General features: G+C 44.8%; 1 protein-coding gene across 1 annotated transcript in view; it reads left to right on the forward strand.

Moving 5' to 3' along the window:
* Positions 1-724: 724 nt before the first annotated feature.
* The window catches only part of LOC139376659 (protein piccolo-like), a 113,364-nt gene continuing 94,642 nt past the window's right edge, over positions 725-19,446 (forward strand). The window contains exons 1-3 of the mRNA XM_071119899.1: positions 725-1,726; positions 2,288-3,250; positions 17,658-18,290. Of these exons, the coding sequence (XP_070976000.1) occupies positions 725-1,726; positions 2,288-3,250; positions 17,658-18,290 (2,598 nt within the window). The remainder of the gene's footprint in view (positions 1,727-2,287; positions 3,251-17,657; positions 18,291-19,446) is intronic.

Below are 19,446 nucleotides of genomic sequence, written 5' to 3' on the forward strand. Positions count from 1 at the left end.
CCCTGTGATAATTTGGTAGTGGTTAGTGAATTGAGACTCAGGACCATCTCGCTGATGGGACTTTTCTCCGTGGTCACCTCTTGGCAGTTGAGGGCTTTGTAATGGTAGGAGTGGTGGGTCAGTTTTTCTCTACTCTGAGAATGCTCTTACAGAATTACAGAATGTAGGATTTCAATTGGGTGTTTGTCCCATTTGTCAAATACTTGTTTTGTAAGCAGACCCCACATTTCGCTCCCATACAGTGCAATTGGTTCTATTATTGATTTGAATATTTTGAGCCATATCCTAATTGGTATGCCTAATTTTATAGATATTTTAATGGCCTAGAAAGCCCTCTTTGCTTTGTCTTTCAGTTCATTCATGGCCAGGTTGAAGTTCCCAATGGAGCTGATTTTTTGTCCCATATATGTCTTTGTGTGTGTGTGTGTTCTATCGGTGTGAATCTGTGTGTTTCTCTCTCTCACACGCCGCTCCCCCCCCCCTCTCTCTCTGTCACCCTCTCTCTTGTCTCTGTAGGAAGTCTGGTGTAGAAGCTGAACCAGAAGAGAGCCCAGGCAGCAGTAGTAGCAGCGAAAGCAGTGGTGGGGCGGTAGATGCCCTCCCCTCAGCCCCAGGCCCAGTTCCTCCCCAGGCCCCTGTAGGAGAGAAGAGAGAGGACAGCTCCTGCTTTGACAGCTCTGTAGACTCCAGCGAGGAAGAGGAGGACAAAGAGGAGGACCCTGCCATGTTCTCTAACTTTCTAAGCGGGGCCAACCCCCTCAGCTCTGTCTCCTCTGCTGTCAGAGGAGGTATTTTTGGGGACAATGGGGAGGTTGACAAACAGAAAGCAGGCCCTCGGCATCCTGGGTCAGTTCCTGGCCCTGGGAATGCCCCACAGCAGCAACAGGGAGGACCCCAGCTGCAGGGGAACGGTCAGGCTGGTCAACCAGCCAAACCTAGCGGGCAGCAAGCCCCCGCTAAGGGTGAACCACAACAGCAAGGACCTCCTAAGGGTGGTCCACAACAGCAAGCCCCTCAACAGCAAGGACCTACAAAAGGTGGACCACAACAACAAGCCCCCCAACAGCAAACCCCTGCTAGGGGTGGACCACAACAGCAAGCACCTGATAAAGGTGGACCGCAACAACAAGGGTCACCTAAGGTTGGCGCTCAGCCACAAGTGTCCCCTAAGGGTGGACCACAACAGCAAGGACCTGCTAAAGATGGACCCCAACAGCAAGGGTCACCTAAAGTTGGGGTTCTGCCACAAAATCCTAAGGGACCCCAACAGCAAGGACCTGCTAAGGGTGGACCCCAACAGCAAGGGTCCCCTAAGGTTGGAGCTCAGCCACAAGGGTCCCCTAAGATTGGCACTCAGCAGCATGGTTCCCCTAGGACTACACCACAGCAGCAGGGTTCCCCTAGGACTACACCACAGCAGCAGGGTTCCCCTAGGACTACACCACAGCAGCAGGGTTCCCCTAGGACTACACCACAGCAGCAGGGTTCCCCTAGGACTACACCACAGCAGCAGGGTTCCCCTAGGACTACACCACAGCAGCAAGCCGCTGGTAAAGCTGGGCATCAGTCTAAAGCCGGACCTATGGCTGGAGCTAAACCCCTGTGCCCAGTGTGTAACACTACCGGACTCAACCTACACTCCAAGGAGCCACCCAACTATAACACCTGCACACAGTGTAAGACTGTCGTCTGCAGCTTCTGTGGCTTCAGTCCTCCTGACTCTGGCGTAAGTAGAGCTTAATTCCAGAATATACAGTATTTAATACTTTGTTATTAATTTATCATTATTAAACAGTAGGACAAATATTTATATTTTTGACCTTGTAGCATTTGTATGAATGACATTCTGTGTCAAATTTGTTTTGTATTTTTTTGTAAAGTGGAGAATTGAGCATGCTTGATTCTGGCAAGTGTGGTTTGATAAGTCAGTGTATTAACTCTAGTTACCACTTAGCAGGCTGCTTAAACAGAGTAGACTGATTTACTGGCAGTTCATTCAGCATGAGGCATTGCCCACTGCAGTCATTAACAGAATATGAAGGTAGTGTTGTACGGTAAAGGCAGTAGCAGTAGATAAAGACACAGTGTTACTTTAATATTCACATCTTTTTTTTTACGATAAGTCATAACCTTCATTATTTTGTATATAGTATGTACCTAGTATGGATTAAGGATTAAGAAAAAAAAACATAGATATATTGTTTGCATTTAACAGTTTTTTCTTTGTTCATCTGTGAGAAAACCGAAAACCTTTATATTATGCGTAAAGCTGTGATTTCTATTGTAGGGTAAGGAGTGGCTGTGTCTGACCTGCCAGATGCAAAGAGCACTCGGAGGCTCGGACCCACCTGGAACCCCAAAGATGAAACCCCAGCCTTCACCCAACAAAGCCTCTATATCTCCTGCACCACAGAAGAAAGACACCTCTACACAAGGCTCCATCCAGAAAAACCCTATTACATCAGCAACACAGCCACCCAAGGCAGAGACTGCTAAAGCAGCAGACCCTCAGACACCGGCTAGCCCAGTACCTGCCCAGAATGCACCACAGGAGAACCGGAGAACATCAGGGCCTCAGAAACCGCCAGAGCAGCCAGGCCAACCTGGGCATAAGCAGAGTAATGCCACCCCATGCACACAGGAGGAGCCTGGGAAGCCTCAGCAAGAGCTTCCAAAGGATGGAGCCTCTCCTGCCAACGTTGTGCCACAGCTACAGGCTCAGGCCCCCAAGCAAGAGTCAGGGGGCTTCTTTGGCTTTGGTGGTCCTAAGTCTCAGCCTGCTTCCTCAAAGGCTGAAGATTCAGTGTCTGGTAAGATGTTTGGCTTTGGCTCCTCCATCTTCAGCTCTGCATCCACTTTGATCAACTCAGCTGTTCAGGATGAGCCCCACACCACACCACCAGGTTCTCCGAAGGTGTCTGCAGCAGCTCAGGCCTCTCCCAAGATGCCTCCTACAAAGGAGACCAAACCACCTGCTGCTCAGAAAGCAGAGGAGAAGAAAGCAGAGCAACCCCAACAGGCCAAGGTCCCCCCATCAGTACAGGTCAACATGGACAACCCCCCATCAGAGCCTACAAAGGGAACAGCATCCTACCAACCATCTCCCAAAGCAGGCCAGTCCACCTGTCCACTCTGCAAGGTGGAACTCAACATGGGCTCCAAGGACCCTCCCAACTACAACACCTGTACCGAATGCAAGAACACTGTCTGCAACCTCTGTGGTTTCAACCCCATGACAAATGTTACTGAGGTAAAATGGCTATATCGTTTTAATTCTGCTGTGGCTGTATTTATTGATGAATATTTGAAAACTATTTTCACATCTACAGTCGTTCTATGCTCTGGTAATGCTTTATGTAGACCACTTGGTTGTGTCACTATAGGATTTACAAGATTCTAGAGGTCTTCATGGATCCACCTGTACCCGAATACCCAAGACCTGATCCAGGACCCGAGCGGGTCCGGATCCAGAATTTTAAATAATGTCACGGTTCTGGGTCAGATCTGATAGGATTGTCTCGGGTATGTGTAATTTTAACTGACTTGTCCGGAAAGACCCGTACAGATCCGAACGCAACTGCTACAGTTGAGATAATTGTATAATTTATGCTGCTGCTCTTGCTTTTCACAAGAGTGTCGCTTGTTGTTGGCCAATCATAAGTAATCAAAGCGGCAATAGGCTACAGTCACAGAACCTCTGTATGTGGAAAAAGTTAGGAGATATCTAATCAATGGAAGATAGAATTAAAATGATGGAATTAAAAGTTAAAGGAGAAGGATAGGCTTCAACGACCAAAAGCCAACAGGTAGGCTGCTATTTAATTTTCTGAATGGATTTATTGTTGTTTGTGACTGTGTAGGACAAGGAAGTTCATGCAGCCTCAATTAACCTAGCTAGCTAGCTTAACTAGCTTCTCCCAGTTTAATGCAGTCAAGACAGGTACTACGTCATCATATTGGATGATACATAACCTTGCTATGGCAGCTATTAGTCTACTAAAGCACGAGTCAGATTGGTTGGTTAGTGTCTCTCCCTCTCTCCCTCCTACCTGCACCCCATTTCACTCGCTCACATTCACAGTAGCCTACACACACAGCACGACCCATGTTAGAGCGCCATCTCTCTCTACCTCTTCTCTCACGTACTTTATCAGCTCCGGTTGATAAAGTAGCTTAAAAATTGACTTTTCTGCTTCTTCCCCCACTTGGATCAAACCGGGTCTGGATCCGACCAGGTCTATACGGAACGGGTCTAATTGTCCTCACGTTCATTTGGAACGGGTCTCTATATTTAAAAAAATATTTATGCATATCAGGTCCGGATGGGAAAGTCCCATGTCCATTTTGGAACGAGTCCATCTTTTTGGAAAGGGTCCACTGTTCAAATTACTTCAAAATTGACTGCATCAATATAGTGCAATGTAATGCTATGTAATAAAAATGAACTGCTATCACTTTACTACACGCAATTAAATCTTAACATTTGATGCTGACAACTTATTAAGTTGCATTGCATTCAATGCATTGAGATAGAAACTGGGTTTCAGGAAGGATAATGTATACAGGCCCTACATCACACTAAATTCAGATTTCTACACAGTGGTCACTGCCACTCAGACTCACTCAGGTGTATATGATGGTTATAAAGTAAAGTATTTTTAGGATATTATGATCTCTATGAGAGTTGTAATGGGCTTGCTTAACAGGTCAATCTGGAATTATAAATTCATGATATACAGTGCATTTGGAAAGTGTTCAGACCCCTTTATATTTTCCAAATGTTGGTACGTTACAGCCTTATTTTAAAATGGTTTAAATTGTTTTATTTCCCTCATCAATCCACATACATTACCCTATAATGACAAAGCAAAATCAGGTTTTTAGAAATGTTTGCAAAAAATATAAAAATAAATATCACATTTACATAAGTATTCAGACCCTTTACTCAGTACTTTGTCATTGCAGCTTTGACAGCAATTACAGCCTTGAGTCTTCTTGTGTATGACGCTAAATGCTTGGCACATCTGTATTATGGGAGTTTCTCCCTTTCTTCTCTGCAGATCCTCTCAAGCTCTGTCAGGTTGGATGGGGAGTGTTGCTGCAAAGCTATTTTCAAGGCTCTCCAGAGATGTTTGTTCAGGTTCAAGTCCAGGCTCTGGCTGGACCACTCAAGGACATTCAAAACTTGTCCCGAAGCCACTTCTGCATGGTCTTGGCTATATGCTTAGGGTCTTTGTCCTGTTGGAAGGTGAACCTTCACCCCAGACTGAGGTCCTGAGTGCTCTGGAGCAGGTTTTCATCAAGGATCTCTCTATACTTTGCTCCATCTTTCCCTCGATCATCCCCACAGCATGATGCTGCCTTTGGCAGGTCAATGAAGAGGGCAGCAAAATGTTGCCTTTTATACGTACAGTTAACCACAGAATTTATAACTAGGGATGCATAAAAGATACTGTTATGACCTGGTCTAAAAACAGACTGATGTACATTTAGAATACATTTCAAAGATAAGAAACATATTGGCTGAGAATTAATTGAGGATTCTAATATTTTAGCTTGGCAATAAAATTTAGAAATAAGGCGATAATTATTTAGGTCATAAGGGTCACCACCTTTGTGAAGGGAGAGTACATTTGTGAAGGGAGAGTACATTTCCTCTTAACCCCTTAAACCACTTGAGTGTTGCTTTAGCAGTATGCTTAGGGTCATTGTCCTGCTGGAAGGTGAATGTCTGTCCCAGTCTCAAATCTCTGTAAGATTGAAACAGGTTTCACTCATTAATTTCCCTGTATTTAGCGCCATCCATCATTCCTTCAATTCGGACCAGTTTCCCAGTCCCTGACGATGAAAAACATCCCCACTGCATGATGCTGACACCACCATGCCTCACTGTGGGGATGGTATTCTCGGGGTGATGAGAGATGTTGGGTTTGCACCAGACATAGCGTTTTCCTTGATGGCCAAAAATCTAAATTTTTGTCTCATCTGACCAGAGTACCTTCTTCCATATGTTTGGGGAGTCTCCCACATGCCTTTTGGCAAACACCAAACATGTTTGCTTATTTTTTTCTTTAAGCAATGGCTTTTTTCTGGCCACTCTTCCGTAAAGCCCAGCTCTGTGGAGTGTACGGCTTAAAGTGGTCCTATGGACAGATACTCCAATCTCCGTTGTGGAGCTTTGCAGCTCCTTCAGGGTTATCTTTGGTTTCTTTGTTGCCTCTGATTAATCAAATCAAATCAAATCAAATTTTATTTGTCACATACACATGGTTAGCAGATGTTAATGCGAGTGTAGCGAAATGCTTGTGCTTCTAGTTCCGACAATGCAGTAATAACCAACAAGTAATCTAACTAACAGTTCCAAAACTACTGTCTTGTACACAGTGTGAGGGGATAAAGAATATGTACATAAGGATATATGAATGAGTGATGGTACAGAGCAGCATAGGCAGATACAGTAGATTGTATCGAGTACAGTATATACATATGAGATGAGTATGTAAACAAAGTGGCATAGTTAAAGTGGCTAGTGATACATGTATTACATAAGGATACAGTCGATGATATAGAGTACAGTATATACGTATGCCTATGAGATGAATAATGTAGGGTAAGTAACATTATATAAGGTAGCATTGTTTAAAGTGGCTAGTGATATATTTACATCATTTCCCATCAATTCCCATTATTAAAGTGGCTGGAGTTGAGTCAGTGTCAGTGTGTTGGCAGCAGCCACTCAATGTTAGTGGTGGCTGTTTAACAGTCTGATAGCCTTGAGATAGAAGCTGTTTTTCAGTCTCTCGGTCCCAGCTTTGATGCACCTGTACTGACCTCGCCTTCTGGATGATAGCGGGGTGAACAGGCAGTGGCTCGGGTGGTTGATGTCCTTGATGATCTTTATGGCCTTCCTGTGACATCGGGTGGTGTAGGTGTCCTGGAGGGCAGGTAGTTTGCCCCCGGTGATGCGTTGTGCAGACCTCACTACCCTCTGGAGAGCCTTACGGTTGAGGGCGGAGCAGTTGCCGTACCAGGCGGTGATACAGCCCGCCAGGATGCTCTCGATTGTGCATCTGTAGAAGTTTGTGAGTGCTTTTGGTGACAAGCCGAATTTCTTCAGCCTCCTGAGGTTGAAGAGGCGCTGCTGCGCCTTCTTCACAATGCTGTCTGTGTGAGTGGACCAATTCAGTTTGTCTGTGATGTGTACGCCGAGGAACTTAAAACTTACTACCCTCTCCACTAATGTCCCATCAATGTGGGTGCTCCCTCTGCTGTTTCCTGAAGTCCACAATCATCTCCTTTGTTTTGTTGACATTGAGTGTGAGGTTATTTTCCTGACACCACACTCCGAGGGCCCTCACCTCCTCCCTGTAGGCCGTCTCGTCGTTGTTGGTAAATCAAGCCTACCACTGTAGTGTCGTCCGCAAACTTGATGATTGAGTTGGAGGTGTGCATGGCCACGCAGTCGTGGGTGAACAGAGAGTACAGGAGAGGGCTCATAACGCACCCTTGTGGGGCCCCAGTGTTGAGGATCAGCGGGGAGGAGATGTTGTTGCCTACCCTCACCACCTGGGGGCGGCCCGTCAGGAAGTCCAGTACCCAGTTGCACAGGGCGGGGTCGAGACCCAGGGTCTCGAGCTTGATGACGAGCTTGGAGGGTACTATGGTGTTGAATGCCGAGCTGTAGTCAATGAACAGCATTCTCACATAGGTATTCCTCTTGTCCAGATGGGTTAGGGCAGTGTGCAGTGTGGTTGAGATTGCATCGTCTGTGGACCTATTTGGGCGGTAAGCAAATTGGAGTGGGTCTAGGGTGTCAGGTAGGGTGGAGGTGATATGGTCCTTGACTAGTCTCTCAAAGCACTTCATGATGACGGAAGTGAGTGCTACGGGGCGGTAGTCGTTTAGCTCAGTTACCTTAGCTTTCTTGGGAACAGGAACAATGGTGGCCCTCTTGAAGCATGTGGGAACAGCAGACTGGTATAGGGATTGATTGAATATGTCCGTAAACACACCGGCCAGCTGGTCTGCGCATGCTCTGAGGGCGCGGCTGGGGATGCCGTCTGGGCCTGCAGCCTTGCGAGGGTTAACACGTTTAAATGTCTTACTCACCTCGGCTGCAGTGAAGGAGAGACCGCAAGTTTTCGTTGCAGGCCGTGTCAGTGGCACTGTATTGTCCTCAAAGCGGGCAAAAAAGTTATTTAGTCTGCCTGGGAGCAGGACATCCTGGTCCGTGACTGGGCTGGATTTCTTCCTGTAGTCCGTGATTGACTGTAGACCCTGCCACATGCCTCTTGTGTCTGAGCCGTTGAATTGAGATTCTACTTTGTCTCTGTACTGACGCTTAGCTTGTTTGATAGCCTTGCGGAGGGAATAGCTGCACTGTTTGTATTCGGTCATGTTACCAGACACCTTGCCCTGATTAAAAGCAGCGGTTCGCGCTTTCAGTTTCACACGAATGCTGCCATCAATCCACGGTTTCTGGTTAGGGAATGTTTTAATCGTTGCTATGGGAACGACATCTTCAACGCACGTTCTAATGAACTCGCACACCGAATCAGCGTATTCGTCAATGTTGTTGTCTGACGCAATACGAAACATGTCCCAGTCCACGTGATGGAAGCAGTCTTGGAGTGTGGAGTCAGCTTGGTCGGACCAGCGTTGGACAGACCTCAGCGTGGGAGCCTCTTGTTTTAGTTTCTGTCTGTAGGCAGGGATCAACAAAATGGAGTCGTGGTCAGCTTTTCCGAAAGGGGGGCGGGGCAGGGCCTTATACGCGTCGCGGAAGTTAGAGTAACAATGATCCAAGGTCTTTCCACCCCTGGTTGCGCAATCGATATGCTGATAAAATACCCTCCTTGCCTGGTCTGTGAGTTTTGGTGGGTGGCCCTCTCTTGGCAGGTGCCATATTCTTGTTGTGGTGCCATATTCTTTCCATTTTTATAATGGATTTAATGGTGCTCTTTGGAATGTTCAAAGTTTCGTATATTTTTAACCCAACCCTGATCTGTACCTCTCCACAACTTTGTCCCTGACCTGTTTGAAGAGTTCCTTGGTCTTCATGGTGCTGCTTGCTTGTTGGTGCCCCTTGCTTGGTGGTGCCCCTTGCTTAGTGGTGTTGTAGACTCTGGGACTCTTTCAGAACAAGTGTATATATACTGAGACCATGTGACACTTAGATTGCAAACAGGTGGACTTTATTTAACTAATAATGTAACTTCTGAAGGTAATTGATTGCACCAGATCTTATTTAGGGGCTTCATAGCAAAGGGGTGAATACATATGCACTTTTTTAAATTTCACTTCACCAATTTGGACTATTTTGTGTATGTCCATTACATGAAATCCAAATAAAAATACATTTACATTTCAGGTTGTAATGCAACAAAATAGGAAAAAGCCAAGGGGGATGAATACTTTTGCAAGGCACTGTAGCACACCACATATAGTAAATTGTTGAAATGAAAATAAAGATTCACTAGAAGTTGACAGGTTAACTGTTGATTCAGCTGGAGGCTGGCAGAGGGAAGAGAAGTCGATTGACTGACCAGGGTCAATTAAACCACAGTTTCTCTCAAATTAAACGCCTGCCGAGATAAAATGAGGATTAAATGCATCACTTATTCCTTCCTTCTCAGTTATGATGCCAGATTCAGAAATAACTTGCTTAGGCAGGGAAGAAGAGGAATTTGTACTCTTCAGTTAACATACTGTTATTCAACATTTAGAAGGATCACCAGCAGAGTCAGCTATAGAGCTTAAAAAATAGCTTGATTTAGCTTTCTATTTTTCGAGATAGTACATTTGTTTCTCAATTCACTCAAAGATTGCCAGTACACTACATAGTGCTAAGATTTCCTTGCTTTGGCCCAGGCCTGATTTCTCATCGAATGAGCTCATCTGAAGGGTTAGACCTATCTTTGACTCTGAATTGTTTAAAAGGGGCGCGTTTATCTGCCAGGGGAATAAATATGGAAGAGAAATGTTCTAGAGCCAACTCAGTGTCAGGAATACAGGAGATCGTGGTTAAATCTGAGTAGAACATGTCATGTTAAAACCCTTGAGGAGAAAACATTAACAAATGTATCTTCTTAATTAAACGATGATTAGTATTTTGCTGTTTCTTATCTCTAATACATACTATGGGACAATGATCACTGAGATCATATGCAAATACTCCATTAGACAAATATTTCCAGGTTATTATTAAGAATTAAATCAATCAATCAGGAGTTACCAGGAATTTTCCCATTTAGGCCGTGTGGGTTTTGATATCACTTGAGTCAGATTCAAATCAATGCATATACTCTGAAATTGATTTGAGGCCGGGGATAGCCTATCCAGATTCAAATCCCCTAAAATGACCAACTCCAAGGACGAAAAAGATGCTTAACACTCGAATATAGCAACAACAGCATCCTCCATGGCAGTATTCTGGTTTACGGACACATCGACAACCAGGAGCTCAAATTTCTTAGGAAAATAAATATTTCAAGACTGGGAAGCCATGAAATTAGATTTGACATATATGTCCACTCCTCCCCTTTCTTTAATCTGTCACATCTAAATACATTATAATCATTTACTTCAATTTAACCATGTTTCAGAAAGAACCAGAATGTCAGGACACGAGCCCTGTACCCAAATATCAATTGTGTCCATTTTTTAAATCATACTTGGCACATTTAGGTGCATTAGCCCAAGCCCCCTATGAGATTTAAAGTCATAGGAGGTATTCAGCTCATTCCCATAAGAGCTAACAGGCATTTGCAGCTATTTGTTGAGTGAGCTGAGACTTTGCCAAGGTCCTTGGCCAACCACGTGAGAGCAAAGCAGACTGAGCATTTGACAGACCTCCCTCAAGTCGCTGGATGAAGGGACTGGGGGGGAACTGGGAAAGCAATGCTGGCAGAGCTCAGTCCACACTGATGAAACTCCTGCCAAAGGAGTGGAGCTGCTGCAGGGGATGGGAGTGGCTAACAATGCTCCATTCTGGGTGTGCACAGGAGTCCTTGGGGTGGCTCCTGTTGCAGGGTTGTGGCTGCCATGCCATGAAACATAAAATTAGATAAAAAATGTACCTTAATAGAGGATGCTGGGAAATATGATAATGATTGGGATGGTTTTGGTTCAAAGTGATCTGCACCAGTTTCAGGCCAATGTATTTGGGTAAAACTAGACCCTCAAAATAAGGCCTTGTGAAATAAATATGGTATGGTGTTAAAGATTATTACATTAAGAATGATAACATATTTGCTTTTGATCTCACTTGGTGAAGTCCAGAGAACCTAAAAATAGATGAATGCAACAACCATGTCTCTGTCACTAACACATATAATTATGGGTGGTAACTCTGCAATTTGCTCGAAAGGCAAGGCACTCAGGGAAAAATTTGAATAAGACTTTACACTAAGCAGTAAGTGTGTTAATTTAACACTGTTCCAGTGTCTATTTACAGTGCCTTGCGAAAGTATTCGGCCCCCTTGAACTTTGCAACCTTTTGCCACATTTCAGGCTTCAAACATAAAGATATAAAACTGTATTTTTTTGTGAAGAATCAACAACAAGTAGGACACAATCATGAAGTGGAACGACATTTATTGGATATTTCAAACTTTTTTAACAAATCAAAAACTGAAAAATTGGGCGTGCAAAATTATTCAGCCCCCTTAAGTTAATACTTTGTAGCGCCACCTTTTGCTGCGATTACAGCTGTAAGTCGCTTGGGGTATGTCTCTATCAGTTTTGCACATCGAGAGACTGAATTTTTTTTCCCATTCCTCCTTGCAAAACAGCTCGAGCTCAGTGAGGTTGGATGGAGAGCATTTGTGAACAGCAGTTTTCAGTTCTTTCCACAGATTCTCGATTGGATTCAGTTCTGGACTTTGACTTGGCCATTCTAACACCTGGATATGTTTATTTTTGAACCATTTCATTGTAGATTTTGCTTTATGTTTTGGATCATTGTCTTGTTGGAAGACAAATCTCTGTTCTTTTGCAGACTCCATCAGGTTTTCTTCCAGAATGGTCCTGTATTTGGCTCCATCCATCTTCCCATCAATTTTAACCATCTTCCCTGTCCCTGCTGAAGAAAAGCAGGCCCAAACCATGATGCTGCCACCACCATGTTTGACAGTGGGGATGGTGTGTTCAGCTGTGTTGCTTTTACGCCAAACATAAAGTTTTGCATTGTTGCCAAAAAGTTCAATTTTGGTTTCATCTGACCAGAGCACCTTCTTCCACATGTTTGGTGTGTCTCCCAGGTGGCTTGTGGCAAACTTTAAACAACACTTTTTATGGATATCTTTAAGAAATGGCTTTCTTCTTGCCACTCTTCCATAAAGGCCAGATTTGTGCAATATATGACTGATTGTTGTCCTATGGACAGAGTCTCCCACCTCAGCTGTAGATCTCTGCAGTTCATGCAGAGTGAGCATGGGCCTCTTGGCTGCATCTCTGATCAGTCTTCTCCTTGTATGAGCTGAAAGTTTAGAGGGACGGCCAGATCTTGGTAGATTTGCAGTGGTCTGATACTCCTTCCATTTCAATATTATCGCTTGCACAGTGCTCCTTGGGATGTTTAAAGCTTGGGAAATCTTTTTGTATCCAAATCCGGCTTTAAACTTCTTCACAACAGTATCTCGGACCTGCCTGGTGTGTTCCTTGTTCTTCATGATGCTCTCTGCGCTTTTAACGGACCTCTGAGACTATCACAGTGCAGGTGCATTTATACAGAGACTTGATTACACACAGGTGGATTGTATTTATCATCATTAGTCATTTAGGTCAACATTGGATCATTCAGAGATCCTCACTGGACTTCTGGAGAGAGTTTGCTGCACTGAAAGTAAAGGGGCTGAATAATTTTGCACGCCCAATTTTTCAGTTTTTGATTTGTTAAAAAAGTTTGAAATATCCAATAAATGTCGTTCCACTTCATGATTGTGTCCCACTTGTTGTTGATTCTTCACAAAAAAAGACAGTTTTATATCTTTATGTTTGAAGCCTGAAATGTGGCAAAAGGTCGCAAAGTTCAAGGGGGCCGAATACTTTCGCAAGGCACTGTAGGTCCACAGACTCAATACTTAGGTGTTGAATGTACTTCCGGTGCCGACAGAGATGGCCGCCTCGCTTCGCGTTCCTAGGAAACTATGCAGTTTTTTGTTGTTCTGTTCTGCCTTCCACCCAGGACAACGAAATGGACAAAGACGTCGTAAAAGAGGGAAACGTAGCGGTCTTCTGGTCAGGCTCCGGAGACGGGCACATCACGCACCACTCCCAAGCATACTACTCGCCAATGTCCAGTCTCTTGACAACAAGGTTCATGAAATCCGAGCAAGGATAGCATTCCAGAGGGACATCAGAGACTGTAACGTTCTTTGCTTCACGGAAACATGGCTCACTCGAGAGACGCTAACAGAATCGGTGCAGCCAGCTGGTTTCTTCATGCATCGCGCCGACAGAAACAAACATCTTTCTGGTAAGAAGAGGGGTTGGGGGCGTATGCCTTATGATTAACGAGACGTGGTGTGATCACAACAACATACAGGAACTCAAGTCCTTCTGTTCACCTGACTTTGAATTCCTCACAATCAAATGTCGTCCGCATTATCTACCAAGGGAATTCTCTTCGATTATAATCACAGCCGTATATAATCCCCCCCAAGCAGACACATCGATGGCCCTGAACAAACTTTATTTGACTCTTTGCAAACTGCATTCATTGTAGCTGGGGATTTTAACAAGGCTAATCTGAAAACAAGACTCCCTAAATTGTATCAGCATATCGATTGCGCAACCAGGGCTGGTAAAACCTTGGATCATTGCTATTCTAACTTCCGCGACGCATTAAAGGCCCTCCCCCGTCCTCCTTTCGGAAAAGCTGACCACGACTCCATTTTGTTGCTCCCTGCCTACAGACAGAAACTAAAACAAGAAGCTCCTGCGCTCAGGTCTGTTCAACGCTGGTCCAACCAATCTGATTCCACGCTTCAAAACTGCTTCAATCACGCGGAATGGGATATGTTCCGCATTGCGTCCAACAACAACATTGACGAATACGCTGATTCGGTGAGCGAGTTCATTAGAAAGTGCATTGATGATGTCGTTCCCATAGCAATTATTTAAAAAAATCCCAAACCAGAAACCGGGAATTGATGGCAGCATTCACGTGAAACTGAAAGCACGGACCACTACTTTTAACCAGGGAAAGGTGACCGGAAACATGACCGAATACAAACAGTGTAGCTATTCCCTCCGCAAGGCAATCAAACAAGCAAAGCGTCAGTATAGAGACAAAGTATAGTCACAATTCAATGGCTCAGACACAAGAGGTATGTGGCAGGGTCTACAGTCAATCACGGATTACAAAAAGAAAACCAGCCCCGTCACGGACCAGGATGTCTTGCTCCCAGGCAGACTAAATAATGTTTTTGCCTGCTTTGAGGACAACACAGTGCCACTGACACGGCCCGCAACCAAAACCCACGGACTCTCCTTCACTGCAGCCGACGTGAGGAAAACATTTAAACGTGTTAACCCTCGCAAGGCTGCAGGCCCATACGGCATCCCCAGCCGCATCATCAGAGCATGCGCAGACCAGCTTGCTGGTGTGTTTACGGACATATTCAATCAATCCTTATCCCAGTCTGCTGTTCCCACATGCTTCAAGAGGGCCACCATTGTCCCTGTTCCCAAGAAAGCTAAGGTAACTGAGCTAAACGACTACCACTCACTTCCGTCATCATGAAGTGCTTTGAGAGACTAGTCAAGGACCATATCATCTCCACCCTACCTGACACCATAGACCCACTCCAATTTGCTTACCGCCCAAATAGGTCCACAGACGATGCAATCTCAACCAAACTGCACACTGCCCTAACCCATCTGGACAAGAGGAATACCTATGTGAGAATGCTGTTCATCGACTACAGCTCAGCATTTAACACCATAGTACCCTCCAAACTCGTCATCAAGCTTGAGACCCTGGGTCTCGACCCCGCCCTGTGCAACTGGGTACTGGACTTCCTGACGGGCCGCCCCCAGGTGATGAAGGTAGGTAACAACATCTCCACCCCGCTGATCCTCAACACTGGGGCCCCACAAGGGTGCGTTATGAGCCCTCTCCTGTACTCTCTGTTCACCCACGACTGCGTGGCCATGCACACCTCCAACTCAATCATCAAGTTTGCGGACGACACTACAGTGGTAGGCTTGATTTACCAACAACGACGAGACGGCCTACAGGGAGGAGGTGAGGGCCCTCGGAGTGTGGTGTCAGGAAAATAACCTCACACTCAATGTCAACAAAACAAAGGAGATGATTGTGGACTTCAGGAAACAGCAGAGGGAGCACCCACATTGATGGGACATTAGTGGAGAGGGTAGTAAGTTTTAAGTTCCTCGGCGTACACATCACGGACAAACTGAATTGGTCCACCCACACAGACAGCGTCGTGAAGAAGGCGCAGCAGCGCCTCTTCAACCTCAGGAGGCTGAAGAAATTCGGCTTGTCACCAAAAGCATTCACAAATGTCTACAGATGCACAATCGAGAGCATCATGTCTGGCTGTATCACCGCCTGGTACGGCAACTGCTCTGCCCACAACCGTAAGTCTCTCCAGAGGGTAGTGAGGTCTGCACAATGCATCACCGGGGGCAAACTACCTGCCCTCCAGGACACCTACACCACCCAATGTCACAGGAAGGCCATAAAGATCATCAAGGACAACAACCACCCGAGCCACTGCCTGTTCACCCCGCTATCATCCAGAAGGCGAGGTCAGTACAGGGGCATCAAAGCAGGGATTGAGAGACTGAAAAACAGCTTCTATCTCAAGGCACTAACATTGTGTGGCTGTGTGGCTGCTGTCAACACACTGACTCAACTCCAGCCGCTTTAAAAATGGGAATTGATGGAAATTGATGTAAAATATATCACTAGCCACTTTAAACAATGCTACTTAATATAATGTTTACATACCCTACATTACTCATCTCATATGTATATGTATATACTGTACTCGATACCATCTATTGCATCTTGCCTATGCCCTTCTGTACCATCACTCATTCATATATCTTTATGTACATATTCTTTATCCCTTTACACTAGTGTGTATAAGGTAGTAGTTTTGGAATTGTTAGGTTAGATTACTCGTTGGTTATTACTGCATTGTCGGAACTAGAAGCACAAGCATTTCGCTACACTTGCGTTAACATATGCTAACCATGTGTATGTGACAAATAAATTTGATTGGATTTGAATTTGATTTTACATGTTGATTATTATTATTTTTTTTACACTGGATAATTTGCTGTGCATCATGATGGCCTAAACTAGGAGTCCACAGAATGGAGAGCTTGCTGAGTTCATGATGGCCTAAACTAGGAGTCCACAGAATGGAGAGCTTGCTGTGTTCATGATGGCCTAAACTAGGAGTCCACAGAATGGAGAGCTTGCTGTGTTCATGATGGCCTAAACTAGGAGTCCACATAATGGAGACCTTGCTGTGTTCATGATGGCCTAAACTAGGAGTCCACAGAATGGAGGCCTTGCTGTGTTCATGATGGCCTAAACTAGGAGTCCACAGAATGGAGAGCTTGCTGTGTTCATGAGTAGAGCAGGCTGACTATATAGACCCACCTCTTTTATAGTGATTAAGATAATGTAGGTGTCCATCTGACAGTCTTTGCAGCACAACAAGGGGAAGTTGGGAAGAGTTTCACCTCTGACTTGGTTAACAGCACATATCTCAGAGCTGATGAGATCCGTTAGTGTTATCATTGCATTATGCAGACCAGTGACTCCCTTACCATCACAGAGGCCTTGTATCATTACAAGAGGCAGTGGGAGGTATGGTAAACTGTTCCACAAGCTTTACTAATGGCCTTTTGTCTGATAGACAGCATTATGTGCTTCCCTCAGGAGGACTGTATCGCTATCAGAGAGCAGATAAACAGATTAAAACACAGAGTTCATGTATGTTTGGAGACCTGATGGTCCCCTGCCCATTTACAGTAGAGGACATTTGAATTGTGAGTGCAGGCAGCGAGTTGTAGGACACATAATTTATTTTAAGACTGGTGTTCAGCTCCCTCCTAAGTGAGAGTCCCTCCTAAGTGGGAGTGTGAGTGTCTCCTAGCACAAAGGTATAGCCTTTTACTATTGGCTAATGGCTACTGTATAATAATATCAAGCAATAATTGCTTAATAACACAACAAGGTGTAATTAGCGAAGATGGAATAATTATGAACAATTTATTTTACACAATGGGTGAACACTGTCCTCTTGGACAGTTCAATTCATAGCTAAATTTCCTTGAGGACACTGACATTGAGATCGTCTTAGACTTGACACAACACATTAGAAATATTTAGTTACTACTGATGTTTAGCGGCAGCTTGATTTGTAAATAAGCTTGGGCTTCTCTACAAAGACCTAAAACTATCTCATGATGACAGGCACAGAACATTGTGAATATTGCTTTGTTTACTGATTATGTGGAAGTTGAAGTTCACAAGTACCCATAATCACATTTGCAAGTATCGGTTGACAAAGGCATATTTAGTGTTTCTGATTGAAATCATGGTACTAAATCATATTTAACCATGTTGGATAATGTGATTTGACCATTTTTACGCTGTACTTTTCTTTCAGCTGAAGGAGTGGCTGTGTCTGAACTGCCAGATGAAGAGAATGGAACCCACAGGACCTCCCATGATGAAACCCCAACCTTCTCCAAACAAAGGTTCTGCACCTCAGAAGGCCACTGTCACACCCATCGCTACCCAAAAGAAAGACATTCCAACACCAGGCTCCCCCCAGAGAAAACCTTCTACATCAGCAACAGAGCCACTCAAGGCAGATGTTGCTAGAGCAGCAGACCTTCAGAAACCAGCCAGCCCAGCACCTGTTCAGAAGGCACCACAGGAGAACCGGAGAACATCAGGGCCTCAGAAACCACCAGATCAGCCAGGGCAACCTGGGCATGAGCGGAGCAATGCCACCCTGTCACAGCAGGTGCCTGGGAAGCCTCAGCAAGAGCCTCCAAAAGGTGGGACATCTCCTGCCAAAGCTGTGCCAACACTACAGGCCAAGCCCGCCAAGCAGGAGTCAGGGGGCTTCTTTGGTGGCTTTGGTGGTCCTAAATCTCAGATTTCCTCAAAGCCTGAAGATTCAGTGTCTGGGAAGATGTTTGGCTTTGGATCCTCCATCTTCAGCTCTGCATCCACTTTGATCACCTCAGCTGTTCAGGATGAGCCCCACACCACACCACCAGGTTCTCCGAAGGTGTCTGCAGCAGCCCAGGCCTCTCCCAAGATGCCCCCTACAAAGGAAACCAAACCACCTGCTGCTCAGAAAGCAGAGGAGAAGAAAGCAGAGCAACCCCAGCAGGCCAAGGTCCCCCCATCAGTACAGGTCAACATGGACAAACCCCCATCAGAGCCTCCAAAGGGAACAGTATCCTACCAACCATCTCTCAAAGCAGGCCAGTCCACCTGTCCACTCTGCAAGGTGGAACTCAACATGGGCTCCAGGGACCCTCCCAACTACAACACCTGTACCGAATGCAAGAACACTGTCTGCAACCTCTGTGGATTCAACCCCATGCCAAATGTTACTGAGGTAAGATTGACCAAATATCACTTAATTACTGTGTGAACAAATCATTTCTGATGTATTATTATTTGGAGAAAGATAACTTTATTTTATATAAAAGTTCAGATAGCCAATTAATCTCCACACGGATAATCTTAGTCATTCTGAAATTATGTTATCTTTTAGATTTGAAATGTCTATTAATTTCTATGTATTTCGGTTCCAGATATAACCTTTAGACATTGCACCGTTGGTCAGTTCATAAATTGTTCATTCTCTCTTCTTACAAATTTAAACAACTTGTCTGACATGTTTTTAGCCTACATGGAAAGATTGGTATTTCACTTTACTAAAGAGAGACAAATCAAAGTCTCAATTGTAGTGGTTATGGCTATTTAATTTCCTGACTTGGTCTTGACTCATAATAATTCTACCAACACTACCAACTAAGGAATAGAAGTGGAAGTGCAGAGTGCTTTGCATATGCAATACACCTAATACTTAAACTGCAAGTCATGTTGAAGCTCAAAACTGCAACAATGATGTATCACAGAGTGCTGGATGATTTATGTCTCAGAGAGTAAGGAGAAATGTCTGATGATATCACAGCAGAAACATTTGCTTGTGCTGTTTTCCATCATGCAGATGTATAGCTGTATATGAAATTGATTACATTCTGTATTCCTCTCACAATGGAAAACATTTTCAGGTGAATGTGTGGCTGTGTCTGAACTGCCAGATGCACAGAGCACTTGGAGGAATGGAACCTCAAGGACCTACCATGATGAAACCCAAGCCTTCCCCCAACAAAGTCTCTGCTCCTGCTGCTCCTCAAACGAGAGACACA

The sequence above is a fragment of the Oncorhynchus clarkii genome, chromosome 1, assembly GCF_045791955.1.
Source record: "Oncorhynchus clarkii lewisi isolate Uvic-CL-2024 chromosome 1, UVic_Ocla_1.0, whole genome shotgun sequence".
Classification (NCBI taxonomy): Eukaryota; Metazoa; Chordata; class Actinopteri; order Salmoniformes; family Salmonidae; genus Oncorhynchus; species Oncorhynchus clarkii.